Source organism: Mastacembelus armatus, chromosome 9 (assembly GCF_900324485.2).
Source record: "Mastacembelus armatus chromosome 9, fMasArm1.2, whole genome shotgun sequence".
NCBI lineage: Eukaryota > Metazoa > Chordata > Actinopteri > Synbranchiformes > Mastacembelidae > Mastacembelus > Mastacembelus armatus.
In genome coordinates, this window is record NC_046641.1 from 2,235,587 (window position 1) to 2,260,393 (window position 24,807).

The 24,807-nt window shown below is 40.7% G+C and overlaps 1 protein-coding gene across 1 annotated transcript in view; it reads left to right on the forward strand.

The window, feature by feature from the left end:
• The first annotated feature begins 3,016 nt into the window (after nucleotides 1-3,016).
• tncb (tenascin Cb) overlaps nucleotides 3,017-24,807 on the forward strand; it is a 42,269-nt gene continuing 20,478 nt past the window's right edge. Inside the window, exons 1-8 of the mRNA XM_026322461.1 lie at nucleotides 3,017-3,172; nucleotides 15,577-16,138; nucleotides 16,866-17,975; nucleotides 18,069-18,551; nucleotides 19,328-19,591; nucleotides 19,679-19,794; nucleotides 20,300-20,453; nucleotides 24,308-24,577. Coding sequence (XP_026178246.1) covers nucleotides 15,652-16,138; nucleotides 16,866-17,975; nucleotides 18,069-18,551; nucleotides 19,328-19,591; nucleotides 19,679-19,794; nucleotides 20,300-20,453; nucleotides 24,308-24,577 — 2,884 coding nt within the window. The 5' untranslated portion in view covers nucleotides 3,017-3,172; nucleotides 15,577-15,651. The remainder of the gene's footprint in view (nucleotides 3,173-15,576; nucleotides 16,139-16,865; nucleotides 17,976-18,068; nucleotides 18,552-19,327; nucleotides 19,592-19,678; nucleotides 19,795-20,299; nucleotides 20,454-24,307; nucleotides 24,578-24,807) is intronic.

Below are 24,807 nucleotides of genomic sequence, written 5' to 3' on the forward strand. Positions count from 1 at the left end.
CCATCTCTCTATGTTCAATGACAGCCGATAAAGCTGAACATTGTTGTGCTCTAATGGAAATAAAAAAGCTTCCTCAAGCAGACGTCTGGTTCCAGAGCGGCAGAAATTGGATGACAGGCGAGGATGCACATACGGGGTGTCATCTGGGAAATCAAACCCACTCAGTTCAGTTGCTCTGAAAGTCCGTGAACAGGTATGTCTTTGCAAACAAGGAGGTGGAGAACTCCCACAGCAATTCTCTGCGAAGCCTGGCAAGGCTGTGAAGGGTGGAGAGTGACAGAGAGAGGGAGAGAATGCGACAGGAAGGTGAGAACAGGAACAGATGGAGAGATGCCGGGAGTCTACATTTACAGTAATTTAAAACAGGTGCTATACATAGCCTAGCTTTCAACCCATCATCTCAGCTAAATGATATCATTATAGGCAGAAGTCATTAAAAAAATATCTTTCCCCCTGGACTGTATAGATTTCCTCCTTCTCCCTGGGGAGTGATGTTGAAAATGAATTTCGGGCCCCTCAAGTCATTGAATTCGCTTTTTATCATCCAATAGCCGTGCTACATATGTGCCTTTGTGCTGTATATGGGATTAGAGAGGATCTTTTCTGCCTGACTGGCTACCAGCTCTCAGCAGCAAGATGAGGATCATTTCCCTGACTGAGAAAAGCTCCACTCAGCTTAGACAAAACCCTCAGTACACACACTCCACCAGTGTTCAGTATGAATGTTCACTCACATACCACCAATCTTTATAAACATGCAAAGGATCTGAAAGGTTGGAAAAGCATATTTCCCCAAAGGCTGTTTCACATAAGTCAGACAAAATGATATCATGAGCACCTTTCAAAGTTTGCTCAACAAATTCCAGTTTTTGAGGGTTTTTTTTTAATACATCAAGCAAAAGAAAAAAAAAAATCTCCACATTTGTAAAGGCTGTTAACTGTGTAATGCAGATTTCTCCTGAGCTCTATGTATTTATATTTATTTCAGGCAGTCCTGCCTTTTTACATCAAATTCATACGGGTGAAGGGCTTTTTAATTCCAACCAGCATACATTTGATACCCCAAGCAAAGTCTAATCAAGATATGGTTTGTGTGATTTGCACGGTCAGATCCACAGTGTAAGGCTTCCATTTGGTTGTACCCGGCTCAGAGGTTGAATGGATGAATCAGTGACAAAAAAGGCCAGATCAGTGACAGTCAAATGAGTACGCGGTTTTCAGAATATAAGTGAAACTTAAAGAAAGTCCTCATTCATAAGATCTTCATAGTAAAACCCATATTTGGTAGTATTTGTGGCTGACATTTTGCCTGCAGTCACCATTTTCTGCATTTGTAAATGTAATTGCATTATCTATAGAGTAGTTCACAGGATTCACAGGGGTAGGTTTCCATTCTGTGGGAGTGGATCTTGAGACAATATGTCTCATACCTGCATGAATCCAAGCTAAGTTGAAACATCTAGCCCATAAAGGCCGTTACAACATTATTATTGTTTTATTGATGTTTTTGTTTGTTTTAACAATTACTAACTACAATTACTAGTTACACTTACTTCAGTCAACCAGACCCTGTGCATGAAGCACAGACTAAATATAATTAATGACCACATCTTTCACAATTCATGCACGTCCAACACCAGCACAAAAACTCTTTTGTACTTTTATGAACTGTGTTATTGTAATCTAACAATAAATTACTGTGCATTAGAGTGACATTAAGATCTAATTCAGACGCATTATTTCATTCCTTCATGCTCTTTGAAAGACTTGTGCCAGGTGAGGAGAGGGGGCAGGTGAGTTGAAATCCACAATACTTTGTTCCTGTATGGGATGGTGTGACATTTCACCATTCTCTTTCATTCATTGCAGCCCATAACTAGCATGGTGTCACTTTTCCACTCCACAACCCCACAGAGGAATAGTTTTGTTTTGTGATCAGAATGAATTACTGCATTTTGTGCACTTGTATGTATCTATATCTATATACATATGTATATATATATATATCTATATATATATAGATATATATATATATATATCTATATATATATAGATATATATATATGTATAGAAAGGGAAGGGAAAGGGACCTCTCTACAAATATTTATCGGCTAGTTCAACATTGGTGAACAGTCACATTCGAATTCACATCTCAACTGTGCTAACTTTCCTAAGGAAATTGAGTTAGCTTTAATTTGCGTTGTGCCAGCTATTTTTATTTAAACGTTCCACAAAAGAGTTGGTTTGCACATGTGATGATGACTGTCCGAACCAAGTGTGAACTTACAGTTCAGTTAGTTCACCCACCATCTCTACAAGCACTGTGAGTAGCTCTTACATTGTGAAGCTTCCAGGATAACATGTTTTGTCAAGTGCTGAGAATTTCACTGATTTTAACGTGTCACATATAACTTGGCCTTTATGTGATACTCAACACAGTTTGATGGCAATGTTGGTCCAGTACATAATTCATAATACATATTCAGTGTTTTCTGGGATATGTATCCTCATCAATCTCACAAATGGAGCTGAGGCAGCCCCTGCTCACTCTGCTTTCAACTTCTTCAATGCTATGTTAATGCAGGCCTTGCATTCACTCAGATCTTGCTTTCCATTGGCTTGCCCACTGCAATTTGCAGCTAATGGTCCAACCCCCCCAACTTCCCCTCCACCACCTCTCTACCCCCACCACTACCCCCACTTTCCTCTCCTACACTCTCTTTCTTTCAGTCTCTCTCTCTCCCTCATTCCAGCCTTGAGGCGTCCTGTTTCAGCTCCTTCGCTTTCAGTCACAATGCTGTGGAGAGGGTGAATGGGTGGGGGGCATTTGAGCGAGCAGTAGGTGGGAGTGGAGTCTGATCGCCGAGGGTCTACTGTTTAAGAGAAAGGGACCTCTCTCTTTCACTCACTCATTCTCACCCTCTCTCTCTCTGCCACACTTCGTCTCTCTCTCTCACCCTGTCCCTCTCTCTCTCTCTCTCTCCTCACTGGCTGCACATCAGCCGGCTCTCTAGGTAGACTCGGGTAAACACTTTAAGAGAACAGAGAGAAGAGGGAAGATGACAGAGCTGTCAGCACTCTGAGAGATCTGGACCGGTGAGAACATTTCTCAGGGCTGGCTGATAAGGCTCTCTTCAACACTGCTTCTGCTTTTCTGATCATTGTGTGTGAGGTAAGTCACCATCTTTACCTGCAGGGAGCTGATGTGTTTGAATTGGAGCAGAATGAATGGGCTGATTTCTTTATCTAATTAAGATGACTCGAAAAATTGAACAGCAGGACTTGACAACTTAATAACTTGAACTACCTGCTGTCAGCTTTTTATATATGCTAATGTAAAAACTTTCTGGAGGAATTATTTTCTGTTTTAGTTATTTTTATGAATTGCACAGTGTGGCTGCAAGTGAGGTGTATTTTGTTATGTTGTTTTATTTTCTATGAATTATTATATTTTTAACCTATAAAATGTCAAAAAAGTGAGGAATGCTAATATCTGACACTCTCCAATATGAAAAGCTAAAGCCAACCAAAATCTGACAGATGTGCTTGATAGGTTATTCATTCATTATAAAAATGGATGTAAATTAACTGATTGTTTCATGGTAAATGCAACATTAGCATTACCATGCTGTGTGAAGAATGTGGTTGATGTTAGTAAAAAAAGATTATTTCCAGTCACCACAGCAGCTTCTGTAATTCATCCTCATGTTTTACAAGCGAGGACTTCAGAGACCGACTTAATTTCACCCTTTACTGCGTGCACCTGGATGGCAATTATCTTTTACTGTGAAAGTTTTTCCTCTTGCTGGCTGTTTTTCTATTTATTACCAGAGCAGTTAAAAAAGAGTCATGTCTCCGGAGATGGAGGTCTGTGATGATCTGCTGTATTATTTGGCTTGCATTAGGGCTGATGCTGAATCGTGGTCTGATGGAATAGCAGAGGAGCGGTGGATAGGGTTAGTGTGCCCATATGCGAGTGTGTGTGTGTGTGTGTGTGTGTGAACTACTTGCCGGAGCAAGTCCAGCTGTACACTTTATGGTTGCCAGCAGACAGTAGGCTTGTGTAACCCAGGAAACAGACAGCTGCTCTGTGTTAGATGCTGCTGGTTGGTTCCTCTCCCAGATCTCCAGCATAGAAACTGTGAGCTGTAAACTGGCAGCTTCACTGACGCACACACACACACACACACACACACACACACTGTTCATCTCCATATGCTTTCCAGGCTCCTGTCTCCAGGTCAGCTTTATTTGTTTGTCAGTTATGTCCCAAGGGGATATTGCAGAAAAAGAAACAGACAATAAGACAGTATGAAGGAAAGATTTTTGATGGATTAGTAAATAAACTGGTTTTCACTAATATCGGTTTTGACAGCAGCTTGACAGTTTTTACGAATTAAATGAGCCTAAGTAAAACAGCAGCCTCTGTGGTAACAAGTTTCTAACATACTTTTTAAATACTAAAATATAGTATAGCAGTAGCACAAGTAGAAGAGAGTCATAACTAACACTAATTTAAGTCAGTCAGCAGACTGACTTAGTTATAGCAGTCACACAGCAATGAGTTTGCTAACATTAATGAGCATTAGCAACTCTAATACTATACCAAACCGTTTAAGGCATCACAACTTCCAGCTGAATTTATTGCTTATAATTTCATCTTTTCATTTGAAAGAAAAAATATTTTTTCTGCTTTCAAAAATACATAGTCAAGCTTCAAAATTAGCAAAATAAAAAAAACAAAACAGTAAATTGCATAAATAGCGTAGTGGGAATGCAAACATCTCAGCTCAGAGCCAATAAATTTCTATAAAGTGGGTTAGGGTTAGGCGGAATTTATTGTAGGTGTCACAGATTTACGATGAATACTCCTGAAGCTGTTTGAGGGAAACTCTATCCTTGGGGTGGCTCATTTTAGAACCCAGATGTACATCTTAAAAAGGTTAGCAGGTGGGAGAGAGGAAATTGGGTGATTCACTGAGGAGAGAGAAGTTGGTGTGGATGAAGAAGTGGGCAATGATGGAGGAGACCCACAGGGTACCAGGGCAGTGCCTACTGGATGGTAACTGTATATGCTGAGGAGAACCAGCCAGATTGTGTTTCAGCAGCTCTAACCTCAGGTTCACTGTAGGCTTGTCAGTCATTTTGAAATATTTCTTAGAAAGATTTAGTACCATATATTTTCACAAATTAACATTTTACAGACATGTCAAAGATAAGTTTCTGCTCATATATCTACCTCTGCATAACAGGCTGCTCCAGGTAGCAATGCAAGCTTTGTGCATTAATATTTCATGATGCTTTGACTACACATATGAGTAGCCACTGACAGTGACATTCAGCATAATGATGAGTGGGAAACAGGCCTTTGTTTGGACAGCTGTTAGCTCCCAACACCCCATAGCCCACAAAGCTCTTTGAGAGGGTGACTGTCTTTAACCCCACTTAACTCCTCCACTGATGATGAAGAACAAACTATAATCATGGGTATTCATGATGACACATGCTGCATGGCCAAAACTCAGGCGAGATATAGAGATGTTTTGGATGGACAATATCACTATCTCTTTTCATTGAGCCTGATCTAGCTTCCCATCCCTGCATTCTCCTCTATCTGTCTCCTTGCCTCTCTTCTTCAACACTCTTGCTGGTTTTCCTGGCTCTACATAAAATTTAGCCATATTTGACTAAATTTATGGGTACATCTTTGAATAATTTCAACTGTGCTGCCCAGTGGACATGACCACCTGTAGTCCAGATGGGTGTCAATGTGAATGTAGTAAAGGCAATGACACTGACACCAGAGAATTATCATTTTGTCATTTGGATACTTGGGATATTTGCTCTTTCTTCCAGAAAATCATCAGTCATATTTGGAGTATCATAAAGTTCATAAGAAGTCACTTTTTTTTTTACATGATGTATGCTTAATATTTAAAAGTTCATCTGAATATGGAACACAGATTCTGAAAGATTATTGTCTGAGCTTGATGGACTGCATCAAGAGTTGGTGTGCCTCCTGTTTTCCACTACTTTTTGGTGTAAATAAATGTTTGTAAGGCTTGAAATTTGCAGCACTGAATGCCATGTAGTCACAAAAGTCACCACAGTCATTTCCCAGTCTGCCAGAGACAGATTAGTCATTACCACAGAACACAGACCCCCCTCAAAGAAATCTAGTGTTTTAAGTATCCCAGATGGTTTTTAATGCTGCTCTGATGCTAATGTGTGACAGGAAAGCTTTCGAAGTTTTGGAACTGGAGGATCTTGGATGCCTTTGTATTTTCAACCCTACACTGGGTCGGCCAATAGATGAACACATGTGTTAGACAATTCCCTCTGACACTCTGCCTCCACCAGTGACCTTGCATATTGTATATGGCATGAGCTATAATGTTCTTGGAACAAGATGGGGGCCTATTTGAGAGGGGCACACAATTCACATTGGAAAAAAATTGCAAAAAGCAGGGAAGCCAATGAAGAGCCAACCCTCGGGACCTGGGTCATTAGGCTTTTACAAGTGCCTGAATGGAAGGCACTCCCAATTTGGACATGCAACATGCTTCAGGCTTTCATCACAGACAAGGACAAACAGATGTCTGGGTATCACAGCCAACATGCTTGCTTCCATTTTTAGTGGAAGGAAAAATCCTTTCCATTCTCCTGAATGGACCTAACCAATAAACCTACAGTGTAAAGTGGTGAAATGTGCAGTCTTTGAAAGGCCGTCAAAACATACACGTTTATTTGGCATTTTAAATACTTGATGAAAAAAATCTCTCCTTTCAGTGTCTGAATTTACTGTTCTATAACTCAAAGGTGTAAAATATTCCACAGACAGAGGGGAGTTTCCAGTGACTACCATTAAAAATAGATTTTTTGAAACATAAAACCTGATTCCAGACAGTTCTGGGTCATTCATTGTCTATATCAGTCTGTAGGTCACCTGACATGTTCTGTATGACAAATTTCCACTGTTCTTTACGTTATGTTTGCTGTTGGCAGTGACAGTCAGTCAAATAAGCCAGCCAAAGCTTTTGATACTATGAGGAGCCTGTGCTCTCACCTTGCAGCTGACTACCTGAGAGGGAAGGCTTAGTTACATGATGAGTTTCGATGAGTCCCAGAAGTCAGCATCAATACTGCTGTGTATCATTACAATACAGGCTGCAATCAGGTATGATGCTGCTTTTACGATAATTGCAGAGCAGTGTGAATGCACTGGAGAGGGGGTAGAATGGAGTGTCTGGAGAGAACAGCAGGTGGATGTGCAAAGGCTGAACGTGGGGCTGCCAGGCCTCCACACCACGCAGGGGTTAGACTAATAAACAGTATGTCACCAGCACCCAGCATGTTAAAAAGCTCATGAACAATGACTAGCATCCAACCTCTCCATCTGGACCCAGTGAGAACAGCAGCACAAGACGGAGGCACTACAGGGGATGAGCAATAAAGAATATTGATGGGTCTCATGGCGAGACATGAGTCAAATCACCAACAAATTCGATCTGAATTGAGATTTGACTGTCAGCTTTGTGATCGACCCTATGCGGATGCTTGTTCACTCAACATTTGTTTTCTCTGTATCTTAGTGTCAAAGTCGCAAATTGGTTTTTGAAGAGAAAGAAATAGAAATAGACTTTTTTGGGGTGGTATCAGTCAGACATGTCAACTCTGGCTCCAAATCATTCTGGCGCTTCCCTTGGCAGAGAGCTCTCTCTGAGTATCCAGATAAGTGTTTTTGCTCATATCTCAGATCCAGGCTCCCCATCCGCCTTATCAGCTATGAACACACTAACCCCCACCACTCCCCCTCTATCTGTGTCATCGGATCCAATGAGGTCACAGTGGAGAGTCATTGAGCACAGCCTTGGTTTGATATAATCAGTCTTCTTTTCATCCATCAAAAACAGCGAATTCCCTGTTTCATTTCTGTTTAGCAAGTCAAATTATTATAATTTTTTTAGCATGTGGGAAATAATGATAACAGAGAGAGTTCTAGTGAAAATACTGATTATTGATTTTAGGTCAGTTCCTTCAGTCAGATTTGGTATAGATAGTAGTTGGGATAGAAGATTTTAAAGTGAAACAAGTAAAGGAAACCTCTATGAAAGCATTATATACGTGACATGAGAAAAATTTGCCAGTGAAATTAACGTGAAATATTTCAAATTTAATGCTTTCTATCACTTTTTAAGAAAACAACACTGTATAATGTGTTTTATTATAATTGACAATGATCATTTGGTTTGGGCTATTTAGGGGCAGCAGAACAATCTGTTAAGAGTGACGTGCTGTCACCTCATGAGGTAACAAATAACAAATTATTATTAATTATTATTTTCATTAGTGATTAATCTGTCCATGATTTTTGTTAGTTTAACATGTCAGAGCTTTAGACAAATTTACCAGACCTACTAGATATATGGCAGACAACTGACTGGACAGAGAAAGACTTGATGTTGTTAACAGACTGTATCTGACAGTGAGGAGCATTCATCTTAAACACATAAAGATTTTCCTGTTGATGAACAAAACCAAATTTGGAGTTCCCTGTGTTATCTGAAACTTTACATTTGGAAACTTTAAAAAAGTTTTAAATAGTTCAATTCAGATTTTTTTGTGGTCAGATTCAATAATCTGTAACTATATCTGTAAGTTTCTTCTCCAGTGTGAACACTGCTGACCTCCTAAACTGTTACACATGCAGACTGAACTGAAATGTGAGCCACATATGTACAAGAATAATAACAATATCATTTGTGTGAAAGTCAAATTGTGCAGTTCCCTCAAGGACTGCTCGGTTACAGTGTGATCCTTCCAGCTGGCTGATTAGAAAATGTTTAACAAATCTGACCTATCCTGTTGCATGCTTATTGATACTGGTCTGTGAGGTGCTGACACTGAATGATGATGACAGGATCATATGCAGGCTGACCATTCTGACGACTCTCACATAGTCAGAGACTGGATATGAATCAACTCCTGGACCATATATGCAAGTAGCACAGATCTGATATGAGGAAATCTGGTTATTTCACACCTGTGAAAAGATCAGATCTGGTTCAATTAGAAGTGAAAAAAAGGATTTGGTCATGTACATATGTTGCCTTCAAATTCTTTTTACAGTAAGATAATCAGCATTTGGTAATCTCAAAAACTTGGATTGCAGGTTGTTTCTATTTTATCCTGATGCAGCTGCACCTCAATGTTGAATAAATGCAAATGTTGCAAAACATAGATTTGCCAAAGTTAACACTCCTGGCCAACACATGTACCTGTATCATATAGAGCATCAAGCTTTATGCTGCAGTGTATGGCTGTGCAAAGATAGTGTCCACAGACTTTCTCGTGAGTTGCCAACTAAATAAAAGTACTCTGATTTTGTCGTTTCCGGTTTTTCTACCAAACATTCCATAGATCTAAAAGTGAAAATAAATTAGTCCACAATTTTAATTGTTCCAATGATTTGACAAATGAAAAATACAGTTTTAGGAATCTGAATTGAATTTTCTATTACCTTTTATGTGAACCTAAATTAAGTGTTGTGAAGGGTTCACAAAGCTCTAGCCATGTACATGGGAATACTTGCTGTTTATCTTTACTTTCCATAATAATAAAATCAATATGTTTCGATTTTGGACTGTTGTCTGACCAAACAGAGAATTTTATTGCTGCTGCTGGAACTATACAATAAGAATGATGATGACTGACTAGTAAAGCTGTGGGCTGGAAAACAAAGCAGTAAGTAATGACTCTGACTCATTATTGGCTGTCATAGTTTTATACTTAGATAGACCTAAGATACTTAGTGTTTGTGTAATTATGCACTAACCTGCTGAACATAACCTGCTTTTGAAATATGCATCTGTCAAAAAAGACAGAAGCTGGAAGACTTTCCAGAGCAGCAGAGTGAGAGCAGGCTTGTTGGTGTGTTCTTTTTTGATTTGGATGTCACGTTATTTATCCTGTTACTGTCTACATTGTCGTGCTTCATTATGCTATATACTGTATTCCCTCTCTATGTTTAGGTGTGGCACTGCTGCTAGTTTGCACACTTAAGTAGGGTGATTGCCCAAAACGTCTGTGCAGCGCATAAATAAACATTTTTATGAGTGCTGCCCTATTTTTAACCTTTGTCTTTGAGGATCCAGCACCCAATTGCACAGACTAGGTTGAGCAGGTTTATTGAGTATCACTGACCCCATCACTGCCAAACTGTTCTCAGCCTTGTCTTAACTTTGATCATTTCCCTCATTATCGAATGAATCTAAGCTGAATGCTACCCAGCTAGCTTTTCTAACAGTTTGCTTTTTTGTGCCACCAGGGTTTTGTGTAGTTCAGCACAACAGCAATGGTGGCATCAGTAATAAAAGACAGAAAGAAAAGAATGGTGTGTATCTTCTAGAGCATGAAGTGATAAAATTTGAAAAACCTTGTCTGAGAAGCAGCAACAACTTTACCATCGATCGCACATCAAGCAGTAAACTCAAGCCATGGCGTTTCCTGGAAATTCATTTCTGTGTTAGGTGATTATAACTCACAGCCATAGTGCTGTCCTCAGCAGCTTACTATCTCCCCAGCTATGACCTTGGTGGAGATCCAGGATCCAAATCAATATTTACCTGCTATAGCTCAGGACATATATGGGATCATTTATTCACCTTGCAGAAGTTGTGCTAAATAAAATATGTTCATCAGCCGTTGCAGTTCCATTGGCATTTGTGGCTGTTTTAAGATATGAGGTAACTCTAAGGTCTAACTAGTTTCTTTCATGATCCCTGACATGGAAGTTTGTGTCTGTGACTCAGGACTCATTTCTTGGTCATTTTACTCTGTTACAATTTGACAGTGTCTGGATTCTGTAGCAAAGAAGGCAAACTGAGTTGACCTACAAAACAAGGCAAGCTTGATAAATTCTTCAGAAATGAAAGAAAGTATGTGCATACTATGAGATCTGTTTAACATACAGTCCTGGGACTGGAATTGTAGTTGTAGTCATTGAATATTTACCGCTTTTACAAACCAAGTGGGGCAGCTTGCTTCATTATTCAGTTTGTTTGTTGTCAGGTTAGCAGACGGATGCTGCGTTGTCTGTTCACACTGATGCTGTTATCTTCCGACAGTCCATAAAGCTTTTTTTTGTGCATTTCATAAAACACCCAGACTGAACTTGTTGGTCTGCTTCTAAATAATGCACCACACATTGCTATTGCACACACTGATAAAACCTGCCTTTCTTTTGTGCCAAAACAAATGGCATTCTCTCTTCAGAACAGCTGTACAGATAACTGCTGCTGAATGCTTGTCGGGTAATAGTTTTCTCTTCCGATTTATCTTGGCCCTGCCATATGATTAAATTTGTCCGCATGGTGCACTGGCTAAATTTGAAGAAAATCCCAACTTTTGTTGAAGATATTTGCAGTCCTCCCCAGACAAAGTCTGCCCATTAATCTCTCAACCTACTGATAGCAGGAGGAACAGATAACACTGGTAAAGTAATCATCCATCCAGGATACACTCTTCATTTCAACAGCACTGTCCAAATGGAAAGAAGATCACTATAATAAGACACATTTTTACATGCCATGTTGGACAGGGGCTATCTGGTAGATTATGGCATTTGTGCTGACTGGATTGTCCTGGTTTTACTTTTATGTTGTTGATCAACTCAAGGAAGATGGTTCTAAACTTCAACAACATGGCAGTGGAACAAAAAGCAACATTTAGGGACATGCTTAGAAAACCTCCAAGGTTACAGGGAGTCACTGCAGCTTGAAGAGTCTGGAGATGTCATGATATCTGCATTACACTAATGGGAAAATCAGGGACATATGACAGATTTTTGTAAAGAGACACTTCTCTAGGCTCTGGGTGTCACTGTTTCAGCTATTCCTAAGGTAGGGTTGTACATACCACTGACACACATGTTAAGAATTGAACATGTAATGCACAGCACCTTGTTGATATTAAATGCTTGACTTTCCTCAACAGAGAAATGATAACCTTAGTTGTTTAAAACCATTTAACATTTTCCTGACATTGGGTGAGAGGTGGGGTACACCCTGGACAGATCATCAGTCTGTCACAGGACTGACACATAGATACAGACAAACAATCAGATTAAGTAGATATTCAGTTTATGCAATGCTCAGATACACCAGTTGAGTTACTGAAGTTTGGGTAAGGTAATGCTAATAACACCTTTCCCTGTGTGGATGTTTACACGTATGTTTGGAGAATCTGGATTTTAATGTCATGGTAAGAGAAGACATGGTTATAAAGCCAAGTTTGAATGGTAATTTATTTTGATATTTAGATTGACTGACTAGTTGGTTGTGATTTATGATGAGTGAGTATAGGGTTAGGGGTAGGTTCAAGGTTCTACTTTATGGTTGGTTGTTTCATTGGTGTATCCCTTCACTCTATCCTGCAGCAACAACCCTATAAATTCATTAATTGAAAATTTGTGACAGTAAGAATCTTAATCACTTTTGAAATCTATCCCAAATGGTTCTTTAAAGCATTTCCAGCTCTTCACTGTTTGAGCTGTAAAACATAGTGTTTCCCTGGCACTAATATAAAGCAGGGTAAGTTAGATCAGTTGCACCAAATGCATATGTGCCAGCAGGTTCTCCTGGTAGAATTCTCCTCACATTCAACCACAAGGCAGGCAACACTCTTTGTTGCTATTTGAGAAACTAACTATAGTGCAAAACAAAGTGAGGGAATAACAAAGCATAGCAGTCAGATTGTATCAAGTCGATGTCTACACTGCCAGCAACCAGCTGCATTAGCATAGTGCCAGGTCCACAGGGTGCCCATGAAGGAAGTCCAAACAGGGGGATCAGCTCTGTTTCTCAGGCTCACACTAAGATTCTCTTATTGAGATTGTTGTGCTTCATACTAAAGACTAGTAGATGGCAGCTAATAGGAGAAAATATTTCTCAGACTCTATGAAGGTTTCTTCTCTTAATCTATTTCTGAATAATGCTGAGTTTTGCCAGAGCCACAGATTCTCACACAAAGCCTGCTTTGGTCTCTCAGAGTTGCCTCGCTCAGAGGTCCATGTGGAGAGCAGCCAGCTTTCAAAGTGAGAAAGCCAACCATCCACCCAAAACTAAAACCTTAGCAGCAACTTAAAGCAATTTTCTGGCTATTTTGTGATTTAATCCCTAGTTTGTGATGCTTGGGCACAGTGGTGTGACTGTGCATGTGTGATATAGCTTTTTGGCAAGTGAAATGAGGGAAAGGGCTGTTTCGGGACCCCTGGGGGCCCAGATCCTCAGTGCTCCCATCAACAAGCTACACTACTTTTATGGCCTACCTCTTAAAGAGGAGCTCATCCCTGCCTGTCTAATCAGGGGTCCAGGGAGGGTTGGGGACAGTGGGGGGTGAAGCTGTGGGATCCATCCAAGCTGAGCTATTTGCCTGCTTTTCCAATCACTGGGGTGAGGAGACCAAGCGCCTCTTCCTGGAATATACCTACTGACTGCTCAGCCTCCCTGCTCAGCTATGTTGCCCTCTGTTTTTTTACTCATCAGTGTGACTAAGTCAGAAGCAGGGGAGAGAATTAAAGCCCTTCACACATACTCCACCATAGGGTTGCAATACGCTTCCTGCAATCATGCATTTTCATTTGCTTATCCAGGCATTTTCATGTTGGCTGCTAACAGTTGCTATTAACCTTGCCTGGGCGCACACTAGATTAATTAGAGGTAGGAAATGGGTAGGGTGTCAGAAAAACAGGAAGTCTCTGACTGTACGCAGAATATAAACAGTCAAAGAATGTTATAAACTTTATGTCATCAACTTTTGGTGTATACATTTCAGGAATCATAATTATTAAAGAATCACAATGCTGTTCTTTATAAATAATACCTAACATCAGATGTACCAGACATTCTGCAGCAAGGACATACCTTTAACCAACCTGTATATCGTCACCCGCTTAAAATAACGGCCTAAGTCATATTTTCAAGTTTTTCAAAAAACTGAAAAAACTGAATCAGATATCCAGTATATTATATTTATTAATCATTTCACACAAATATGTTATGACAACACATGACTATTGACATACAAATAATGCTGTCATTCAGTTATGTAACATAAGAGGATTAGATGACTTAGGCCAATTTATGAGCCAGCCTTTGCAACTTACTCAATTTTGAACCTGACTTTGGCCCAATTACTTCTGGAATAAATGACTTTGGTAAAGTGTGACAGACCGTGGGGGAAGTGTAAGCCACAAACATTTGAAAATACTAGTGGAGCACACAGAAACTCAGCAGTGAGTGGCCCTTTAATTCAGTAAATTTAAACTCAAACAGCAAAACTGTAATCAGTCTTAGATAAACCAAACAAATGGCAGGTAATATTTTCCTCTGTGATAATGTGAAATGACTGTTCAACTCTGTGCACAACAAATAACTAAACAATTAAACAAAAGGAAACATGCATCTCCTCACTTCTCCCTCCACTTTATCTTTGCTGGGTTTTTGAATCTTATCACTTACCAATGGAGTCTGGGTCCTGTATTATGGCAATAACTTCGCTAGCTAGGAGGAATTTCTTTCTTTTTGAAGTGGCCGCCATCTTGAAAAGCTTATAAAGTTGCCTGAGTCACTCTGTCTTGTGACTTGGGCAAATTAAAATTGCCTAAGTCACACTGTTGACATAGGCATATTATGGGGTTAGAATTGCATGATCTGTTCAACTGAAGATTTTGGTGATTTTACCAGAGGTGGCCAGCATCATGAAGATCTCACTTCAAAATCATTTTTGTCAAAAAATGACTTAGGCCATTATTTTAAGAAGGTGGCGATATATAATTTAACACTAAGAACAGACAAGCATAAACATAAGTTTTAAGGTTGGCTTTTGTGCTCCAACATCAGCATCAGTATATTTTTCCAGCACATCTTTTAAAGCAATCATGTATCAGACGGTAAGAGCAATAAGAATCATGTTGCAGCACTAAAAGAAAACCCAGTGGCTGTTAGGACAGCAGTCTGGGAATTTTAACCTACCGGCTTACGGGTAGCGGGAAGGTTTGTGTAGTCATCTGTGCTGTACAGGAAAATTACACAGGTTTTAAACTGTCACCTTGAGTTGTAGTTTGGACTGCACAGTAAAGAGGAGGTTTTCAGCCTTGCTGATGTTACCGAACTGCTTGTGGCAGCCTATCTCGGAATTGTAAGAAACAGAAAGCTTCAGATCCCCAAGGTCACACGCAGTCACTGCCATGATTGCCCCGATGTCATCCACTGAGTGTGTATCTGCTCCATTGAGAGTACAAGCTAAAATGGGTTGGAGGCAGCATCAGGATTGGAAGTGGTCTTTTGTTAGGCGCAAAAGAAAGAGGTTAATTGGCTTTTAGTGACAGACTAAAATTTCAGGCCAGATATGGTCACTAGTGTGGGTTTATGTGTATGCGAAATGTTAATTCTATCCTAATTGGCACAAGCGAAGCAGAAAAATGAAGATCTCACAAGATTATAAGAATTTCTGTGTTGTATCTGGTTTTTCTTTTCCTCATTTTATCACTTCTGTCTGTACTTTTGTTTATATTAGGACTCAAGACAAAAAACACAGATTTGCCACCTGAATACCTACTGCATCATAAAGCTGCAGTTCCAGGGCATCATCATGTGGGTCAAAGGCTTTTTGTTAGGAAGTGTGATTGTGGCCCTTCTGCTTCACCTTTCTACCGCTGGCCTGGTGAAGAAGGTCATCCGCCACCGCAGAGAGGCCCTGATGCCCAAAAAAACCCAGGAAAACCTCACTCTGCCCCACCCTGACCAGCCTGTTGTCTTCAACCACATCTACAACATCAATGTTCCATCCACATCCCTCTGCTCTGTGGACCTCGATTCACCTGGGGGTGCAGAGCTCAAACACAAGAACACCCCAATGGATATAAAGAACAGCGAGCACATGGAGCACACTGTGGATGGTGACAATCAGATTGTTTTCACCCACCGCATCAGTATCCCCAAACAGGCATGTGGCTGCGATAACCAGCTACCAGACATCAAGGACATCCTGAACAGGCTGGAAATGCTGGAGTCTGAACTGTCCACTCTGAGGGAGCAGTGCAGCACTGGGGCTGGCTGCTGTGGAGCTCAAATTACAGGTATACCTTTAACAGTGTGTGCTGTGTGCTGTAATTAACGTACTCTAACATAAATTTATTGTGTATGTAGACAAGTGAAATGTGTTTCTAATTTGCTTCATGTTTAAGAGTAGAAAATACATAAATACAGATTCAAATAAGTAGCATATTTGAGCTCATACAAAAGCATATTTATTGTACTTTACTTTGTTCTCATCCACTTTCCTAAACATGCATAGGTCCAATGAGTTGCACTTTTTTTGAATGGTTACATGTTGATGCGGACTGGAAACTCCTACAGTTTCTCTATCACAGGACTGACACAACTGATGTGTTAGCATCAACATTTGACTTTCATCTCATTCTCTCATGTGACTTGCCATGTATTTTACATCTCTGACTATCAAATAATGGCAGACAACCAAAAAAGAAAAGAAAACATATGACTACAATGTGACTTTACCAAAAATATACGAGACACTGGGTTAAACATGTTAAATCCCATAAGTAAAACTATCAATTAGCAAACCGATCAATTACCCAACTAATTTGCACTGAATGCCACATCTCTGCCAAACGATATGAATTTCCATAATTTCAGTTAACAATTTCTCTCTTTTAAATTTAATCCTCCACTTCATCCGAAGGTACAGTTTGTTGGTATTCTGTGATTTTATTTACTGGGTGATTTCTAATCCCATTGGGGAACTTTTAAAATCCTTCCTTTTCCTGTCTTTCATTGCTCCAGGTGAAGTGTCCACAAAGCCCTACTGTAATGGGCATGGGAACTGGAGCACTGACACCTGCAGCTGTGTTTGTGACCTCGGATGGAAGGGCCCCAACTGTACTGAATCTGAGTGTCCCAGTGACTGCCAAGACCAGGGCCGCTGTGTGGATGGCAAATGCGAATGCTTTGAGGGCTTTGGTGGGGATGACTGCAGTACTGAGCTCTGCCTGTTGGACTGCGGTGACAGCGGCCACTGCGTGGACGGGTCTTGCCTCTGTGAGGAGGGCTTCACCGGTGAAGACTGCTCCCAGACCAACTGCCTCAACAACTGTCTGGGCCGTGGCCGCTGTGTGGAGGATGAGTGTGTCTGTGACGAGCCATGGACAGGCTTCGACTGTTCTGAACTCATCTGTCCAAATGACTGCTATGACCGCGGACGCTGCATCAACGGAACCTGCTACTGTGAAGAGGGCTACACTGGAGAAGACTGTGGTGATCTCACCTGTCCTGGCAACTGTAACAACCGTGGCATGTGTGTGAGTGGCCAGTGTGTGTGCCAGAATGGCTACAGTGGAGAGGACTGCTCAAAACTCACCTGTCCCAAACATTGCAATGGAAGAGGCCACTGCTTCAATGGGAAGTGCATCTGTAATCCAGGATTTGAAGGTGAAGATTGCTCTGCCCTGTCATGCCCTGACAACTGCAGCAATAGGGGCCAGTGCATTAACGGAGAATGTGTATGTGACACAGGATACCAAGGTGAAGACTGCAGTGAGCTGTCCTGCCCCAACAATTGCCAAGACAAGGGCCAGTGTGTTAATGGAGAATGTGTATGTGACACAGGATACCAAGGTGAAGACTGCAGTGAGCTGTCCTGCCCCAACAATTGCCAAGACAAGGGCCAGTGTGTTAACGGAAAATGTGTATGTGACACAGGATACCAAGGTGAAGACTGCAGTGAGCTGTCTTGCCCTAACAATTGCCAAGACAAGGGCCAGTGTGTTAATGGAGAATGTGTATGTGACACAGGATACCAAGGTGAAGACTGTAGTGAGCTGTCTTGCCCCAACAATTGCCAAGACAAGGGCCAGTGCGTTAATGGAGAATGTGTATGTGACACAGGATACCAAGGTGAAGACTGCAGTGAGCTGTCCTGCTCCAATAATTGCCAAGACAAGGGCCAGTGTGTTAACGGAGAATGTGTATGTGACATAGGATACCAAGGTGAAGACTGCAGTGAGCTGTCCTGCCCCAATAATTGCCAAGACAAGGGCCAGTGTGTTAACGGACGGTGCATATGTGACAAGGGTTACACTGGTGAAGATTGCAGCATCAAGACTTGTCCCAAAGACTGCATGGGACACGGAGAGTGTGTGAATGGCAAGTGTGTGTGTTTCACTGGCTTCACAGGTAAAGACTGCAGCGAGATGACCTGCCCCAACAACTGCCTGGACCGTGGCCACTGTGTGAACGGACAATGTGTTTGTCATAAGGGTTTCACTGGCGAGGACTGCAGTGAGAAGACATGCCCCAGTAACTGTCTCAACAGAGGTTACTGTGTAGATGGAAGCTGTGTGTGTTATGAGGGTTTCACTGGGCTGGACTGCTCCATACTGACCTGCCCAGGAGACTGCCAGAACCAGGGACATTGTGAGAATGGTGTATGTATCTGTGACACTGGTTTCATTGGAGAGGACTGTTCTGAAGGTAAGACAGACCAGGCATACATACTGTACAGCTTTCAGCAGGTACATTTCAGAATTTTATTAGAAAATAACTCTTAGGCTGCAGTCCATTTTTAGTGTTCTAATAATGCCTGCCACAAAAATCATGTGGAAGTGCAGAGAAACCTCATGCATATGAGCTTTTTTATTACCAAAATGGCTAAAAACACAGATAAAAATAAAAATATAGAAAATAAATATAATACTACTTTATATAAGATATCTTATCTCTCAGTAAGAATGTTATAAAAAACAAAATCTGATGGTATTTTTAGATAGAAAAAAGTTTCTTTTTATCTTAGTGGTACCTCAGAGTCCATCCAGTTTAACAGAGAAATATTTTGAGAAACAAATCTAGAAAGTTTTAAGATTAGGATTAGAGCGTGATGAAAAGGTCTTTGTCAGGAGCTGCATTCCCAAAGAGTAAGAAATGAATCCAAATCTCTTATTGGCTTTAAAACAAGCTTAGAAGCTAGACAAATAGCTGTTTTAGAATCAGTTATCTCTGTTATATTAGTATCAGCCTTCAGTGAGCTGAAAATGTCAACAGCTCATGTATATTTTCTGCAAAATATGATTTGAAATTTTAGAGGCATCCACTTGATGTTGTCTTTTTTTTCATAATATCACTTATAAAAATGTCCATCAAGTCACTGTATCAACCCAGTGGGACATGATATGTGGACAAAACACCAATTACTATGTTACTGACACTGTAAAAGCCTTGATACATATAAATGACTTTCAGCATTTTTCCAGTTTCTCCACCAAAGGACTTGACAGTGGTGGAGGTCACCCCAGAAACGGTGGACTTGTCCTGGGAGAATGAGATGCGTGTCACTGAGTACCTCATCACCTACATACCCACAACAGCAGGAGGCCTGGAGCTGGACATGCGGGTGCCTGGGGACCAGAAGATGGCCACCATTCATGAACTAGAACCTGGAATTGAGTACCTGATCAGCGTCTATGCTGTCCTCAACAACAAGAGAAGTGTTCCTGTCAGTGCTAGAGTTGCAACACGTATGTGACGTTTCTCTGTGACAATTTCCAAAATGCAGTGTGTAAATATACATCAAATGCAGATAAATCTTTCTTTATTCCTTCTAGATCTGCCTGAGCCAGAGGGACTTAAGTTCAAGTCAGTGAGGGACACATCAGTGGAGGTCCAGTGGGACCCATTGGACATTCCCTTTGATGGCTGGAACCTCATATTTAGAAACACGGTGAGCTCTGCTACCTAATATGTAAATGGGTCATCTGTATTTCTTGAGGTCAACACTAGACCCTAGTACAGCTTCTGTCATTTTCCTCAAATAGACCACCCCACCCCACACACTCCACTTTCATATTTAGTAATTACCTAATTGGAATACACAAAAATATATTCCAGTTGAACATCCTGTGGAAAATGGTTTAGTCAAGTCAAAGGAATGTAAAGTCACAGCAGTTAAAAGTGTTGACATGCCCTGACAGCTCTAATGACCCCCTACAACACATAGCAAATGTTTATTTTCCCATTGAGAACTCATAGAAACTTTTCCAAACAGTGCTACTAGGATCTGCTTAAAGACACACTCTATTAAAACCGACTTCCCTGTTCACTCTTAAGTCCAAACGCCACCCAGAGCGTCATTATGTGTGATTTGACTCTGTTCCCCCCCACTCATCACATTATGCCAGCACTAGACTTTGTAGTGGTTGAAGACTGGTGTTTTTTGGTGCTGGCAGAAAGAGGAGGATGGTGAGATTTTTAACTCCCTTGGCCGCCCAGAGACCACCTTTGAGCAGTCGGGCCTGGGCCCTGGCCAGGAGTACGAGGTCAAACTGGAGGTTGTGAAGAACAACAAGCGTGGACCGCCTGCATCCAAAAATGTCGTCACAAGTGAGTGGACACATTTACGCTGCTAACTGGTTTATCATTGTTTTGTTTTAGTCCTTTTGGAATGTTTTTTTTTCCCAGCAGGGTGAACAAACATTCACTTTGCAGTAGGTTTTCTAACTTAACTTAACCTTGCAGTGTGATTTTTATTACTCTTCTGGGAAAATATGAGGTTATTATAGAACAAACTCTCACCTAGCATTATCAAAAATAGATGCTAAAACAGATTCTCACCTCATACAGGGTCACTTGATTCTCTGGCTGGGTTATTCATCTTGCAGCCTGCAGTGCAAGTACTGAATAGTCTGACATGAGTTATTAGCGCATTAGATTTCATTACATTGTCATGTTGGATGGCAAATTATGAGAAATCTCCATAGTTTTGTCATGCTATAAACCCAATGTCTTGTAACACTCTGAGGAAGGGCTGGGAATCAATAAAAAGACAGACAACAGGATTGAATGTGTGACTTCAACTGCCAAAGCAACTGCCAACTTTCAAGCTATTTTTATGTGTCTTGACCGAGGGGTAGGTTAAAACAATGGTGCAACTCCTGCTGACGTTTTATAGTTTTTTTGTACCAGTAAGTCTACTGACTGTGTGTAACTTAAACCTGGACTCAGACTGTACTAGCTCTAACCCCAGGGAGACTTGTGTTTAAACAAGGCAGATGCAGCAGGCACAGCTATGTTCGCTGTATTAAGCACTAAATTTAATAATTAGCAGTGTCATCCAGCAATGGGTTGGCCACAACTTTGCTTATTTGTGGTGTGAAATGGTCTGCAGTGTGCCAGAATAAACAGAAGGGTGCATGGAAATGCCATTAGAGGCCTGTCATAACCTTTTATTTACAGCCAGCAATAAGAGCACAGCTGGTAAATTACAGCAATAACTAAATGTAGAGGACATTCATGTTTTTGGCATCAGTGAACTGTATTGTTAAACCAAAGAAAAGGAAGTTCAGTGAAATAAATGTTTATAGTTTAATTGTACTGCAGTGGTTGGAGTCCTTATTCTGATGTGTTGCGTTTATTGTTCTTCATTGTAAGGAACATGCTCACTGCACTCCCACTTCTCCTAGTTAAATGACCCGGATTAGAACTTTCTTGCAAAACAGTAAAACTGGAACACTTTTTTAAATTAACATTGGAATGAGAAATGTTCTTTCTCGGGGGCAGCATGGTGGCTTAGTAGTTAGCACTGTTACCTCACAGCAAGATGGGCCCTGGTAGATAGATATCGTTATCTATGGAATGGAGTGCTGAAACAGTGAACTAATGCAAATGCAAAAATCCTGAAATTGCTTTATGCCACAATAAAGATGAAGATAAACATGTAAGCTACAAGATGAACTAAGATGCTCTTGTCGTTAGATGTTAGAGTATAAAAACATGTTAAAGTTTCCTGGTGGTCCTGTAAAACATATCTTCCTTTGTTTCCAGAAGAAAGGATAAATCTTAGAATTAAGACAAATACACGCTCTTACCACTTGAGGTTTTAAATCTAAATATAAAATTACTTTATATAGCCATAGAATTATAACTCAGTAATCCAAAATGTGTTACCATTTTTATACAAAGAAAGTTATTAAAACCAAAAAATGTTGATATCAATTCATGATAAAAATGATCAACATATAAATATGTTGTCATGGTGCCAGCAATAAAAAATACTTTTGTGTGTAAAACTTGGACAATTCTGGACATTTTGCACATGAACATCTTTGTGCTGAATGCCCATTTTGTGCTGGCAGAAAAATGGTGCAATTTCTCCTCATTAGCAGCAGTTTTTATCTGTGTTTTGACCACAAGCACCTAATGGATCTATTTGTACTAAGCACTTTAATACAAAAGTCAAAGAGGATGAATATTTCTATGGGTACTATGCCTGCATTTACTCATGCTTATAAATGTATGTATGCCCATGAGTCAGCACTATTTGAATTATGAGGTTCTCAGTGTTGCTGTCTCAATATCTCCAGTGTACCTTTGCTCGTATCCCTACTATCCTCCCCCTCCAACCCATCCCTATTACGTCTGGGAGACGTCAGGCAGTCAGGCTCACAGCACCGTCAGCCTCCCAGAAGAATGATACTGTGACACATGAATGTCACACATGCAGCCTTCTCAGAACACAAATCTGTGTTAAGCTCAAACATAGATTCTTCATTTTATCAGCCCAGCACAGAGGGTTGACTTTCCTAAAGTTGCTTGCGTGTGACAAATCAATTTAAGCACCAGTGAAGAGACGACCTTCGTGGGCACAGGAATTCAGTCGGTAAATAATTTAAATAATCTCATAAATGCAGGACGGCTGGCACATTTTTCAGGACCTGTGTTTCTGAATTGACTGTATACATGCATACAGCACCATGTATTTGTGCCTCTACCCCACACCAGCCCTCCTGATTTAACTTGTGCCTCCTAACCCCAGCTATTAATATACTGGCTGTACAGAAATTAGAATTGCTCACATTGCACACCCATGAAATAGTGTACATGGAGAATGGCTGTGTGTGCTTGTATGACTGCGCAGATTTGGACCGCCATTTCATTTGATTTTCATCCAGTCGCACTCTTTTTCTTCTCTCATCCATATACTGATAGAAAGTCCTGGTGTGATCATGGTATGAGCATGAATGTTAAATTCCTGCACACATGTCCTCACGTCAGAATACTTTAAAAGGTCCAGCATGGACATAGCCTGGCCAGTCAGACCCACTCCTTTCTTAGTGAAAGAATGTGGGTCTGGAGCCCCTGCCATAGTCTTTTCCTCCAGCTTCAAAAGAGCCGGGCCAATCACAGCTGTTTATCTGCAATGGGGTGGGCTTTACGCTGCAGTCGTCCATTGATTAAAACAAGCCTTGTACATATGCACTGACTTCTTTATAATGTTTCTAAATGTCAGTCCCATGTCTGCAAATCTTTGTTTACTTTGTTCAAAAACTATACTGGCGATAACACTGTGTATTCTCATGTTTCTACAGCGAAAACGAAAACAGTCATTCACTAGCATCTCTGCACACACGCCATGTTGGATTAGCGCTAGGTTTGTTTATTGACCATATCGTTTGTTTCTACACCATTCACTCACTGACACATTCTTTGCATCATATCATTCATTTCTCTGACTGGTTTATTCTGCGTACTTTGGCCCGCCCCTTGGCAATCGATCTCAACCAATGACATTCCAGACTAATTCTCTGTACAGTATAGAAAAAGGGTTAGTCTGGCTGACAAGGCTAGCATGGACCAACACACAATTTAAATCACTAGGCATATAATCTGGTAGAATAGGTTCAGAGGAAGCTGCTGCACTTAACTGCACTCAGCCTTTGTGCTGCAATGTGTTTCTGGTTGCAGTTTCTTAAAATGTGATTGTTTACTGAGCTTTACAATTTGAGGCTTTCCCAGATCAAACAAGCTTTGTTTTCCCCAGTGAAAGTGACAAAAACAATTAAAGTAGTGCATGGTGAAACCTACTTTGTAATCATATTCATTTTCTTATGGGGACACAAGTGAGCCAGTTCTCAAGACAGTGCAGCCAACAACATATGTGTGTCAAAACACTGCACATATTTTTCTATATGAAAAAAGCAACAGTTTTATCAACCTCACTGCCTAGACTGGCACATCTCAGCTCAATCCTCTCTCCTAGCAATTCTGTTTATATAAAAGTAAACAGCTCCATTTAATAATAGCAGGCATGATGCTCAATGTGGATTATGTTTGTGCGACTATTATGCAAATAAGTCTAAAAAAATGACTTTATTCATCTGTAATCACATACCTTGGACAATATGTGTATGCAAATACAAGGAAATTGAAATTCATGATGTTACCCCTTACTCTTCTAGTGATTGATACACCCAGTCAGGTGGATGTGCGTGATGTGACTGACACCACAGCCCTGGTGACCTGGTCCCAGCCCGTGGCTGAGGTGGACAGGGTCAGCATCTCCTACTGGCCCACCTTGAACCCTGCTGAACGCAGCATGGTGGATCTGTCCTCCACTGACACCCAGTACCACCTGGGAGGCCTCACCCCTGACACCCATTATGAGGTGTCTCTGACAGCTCGGAGGGGAGAAAGGACCAGTATTCCATTCCTTGAGTTTTTCCTCACAGGTACTACTAGGAATTTGCTGTGCTGTTTTCATAGGCCAAAAAAAGATCAGTCCTAATATATCCATTTTCTTAGATGAAAGGCAATCAGCTATTAACATTTTTATAGTCAAGTGCAATGAACTGCTATGCTCTTTGTCTCAGCTGGGGGAGCTGGATTGCACATGCTTTCTTTATGGCTATGTGTCTACAACAGACAATATCCTGCTGATATGTGCACATGGGTGTATGTG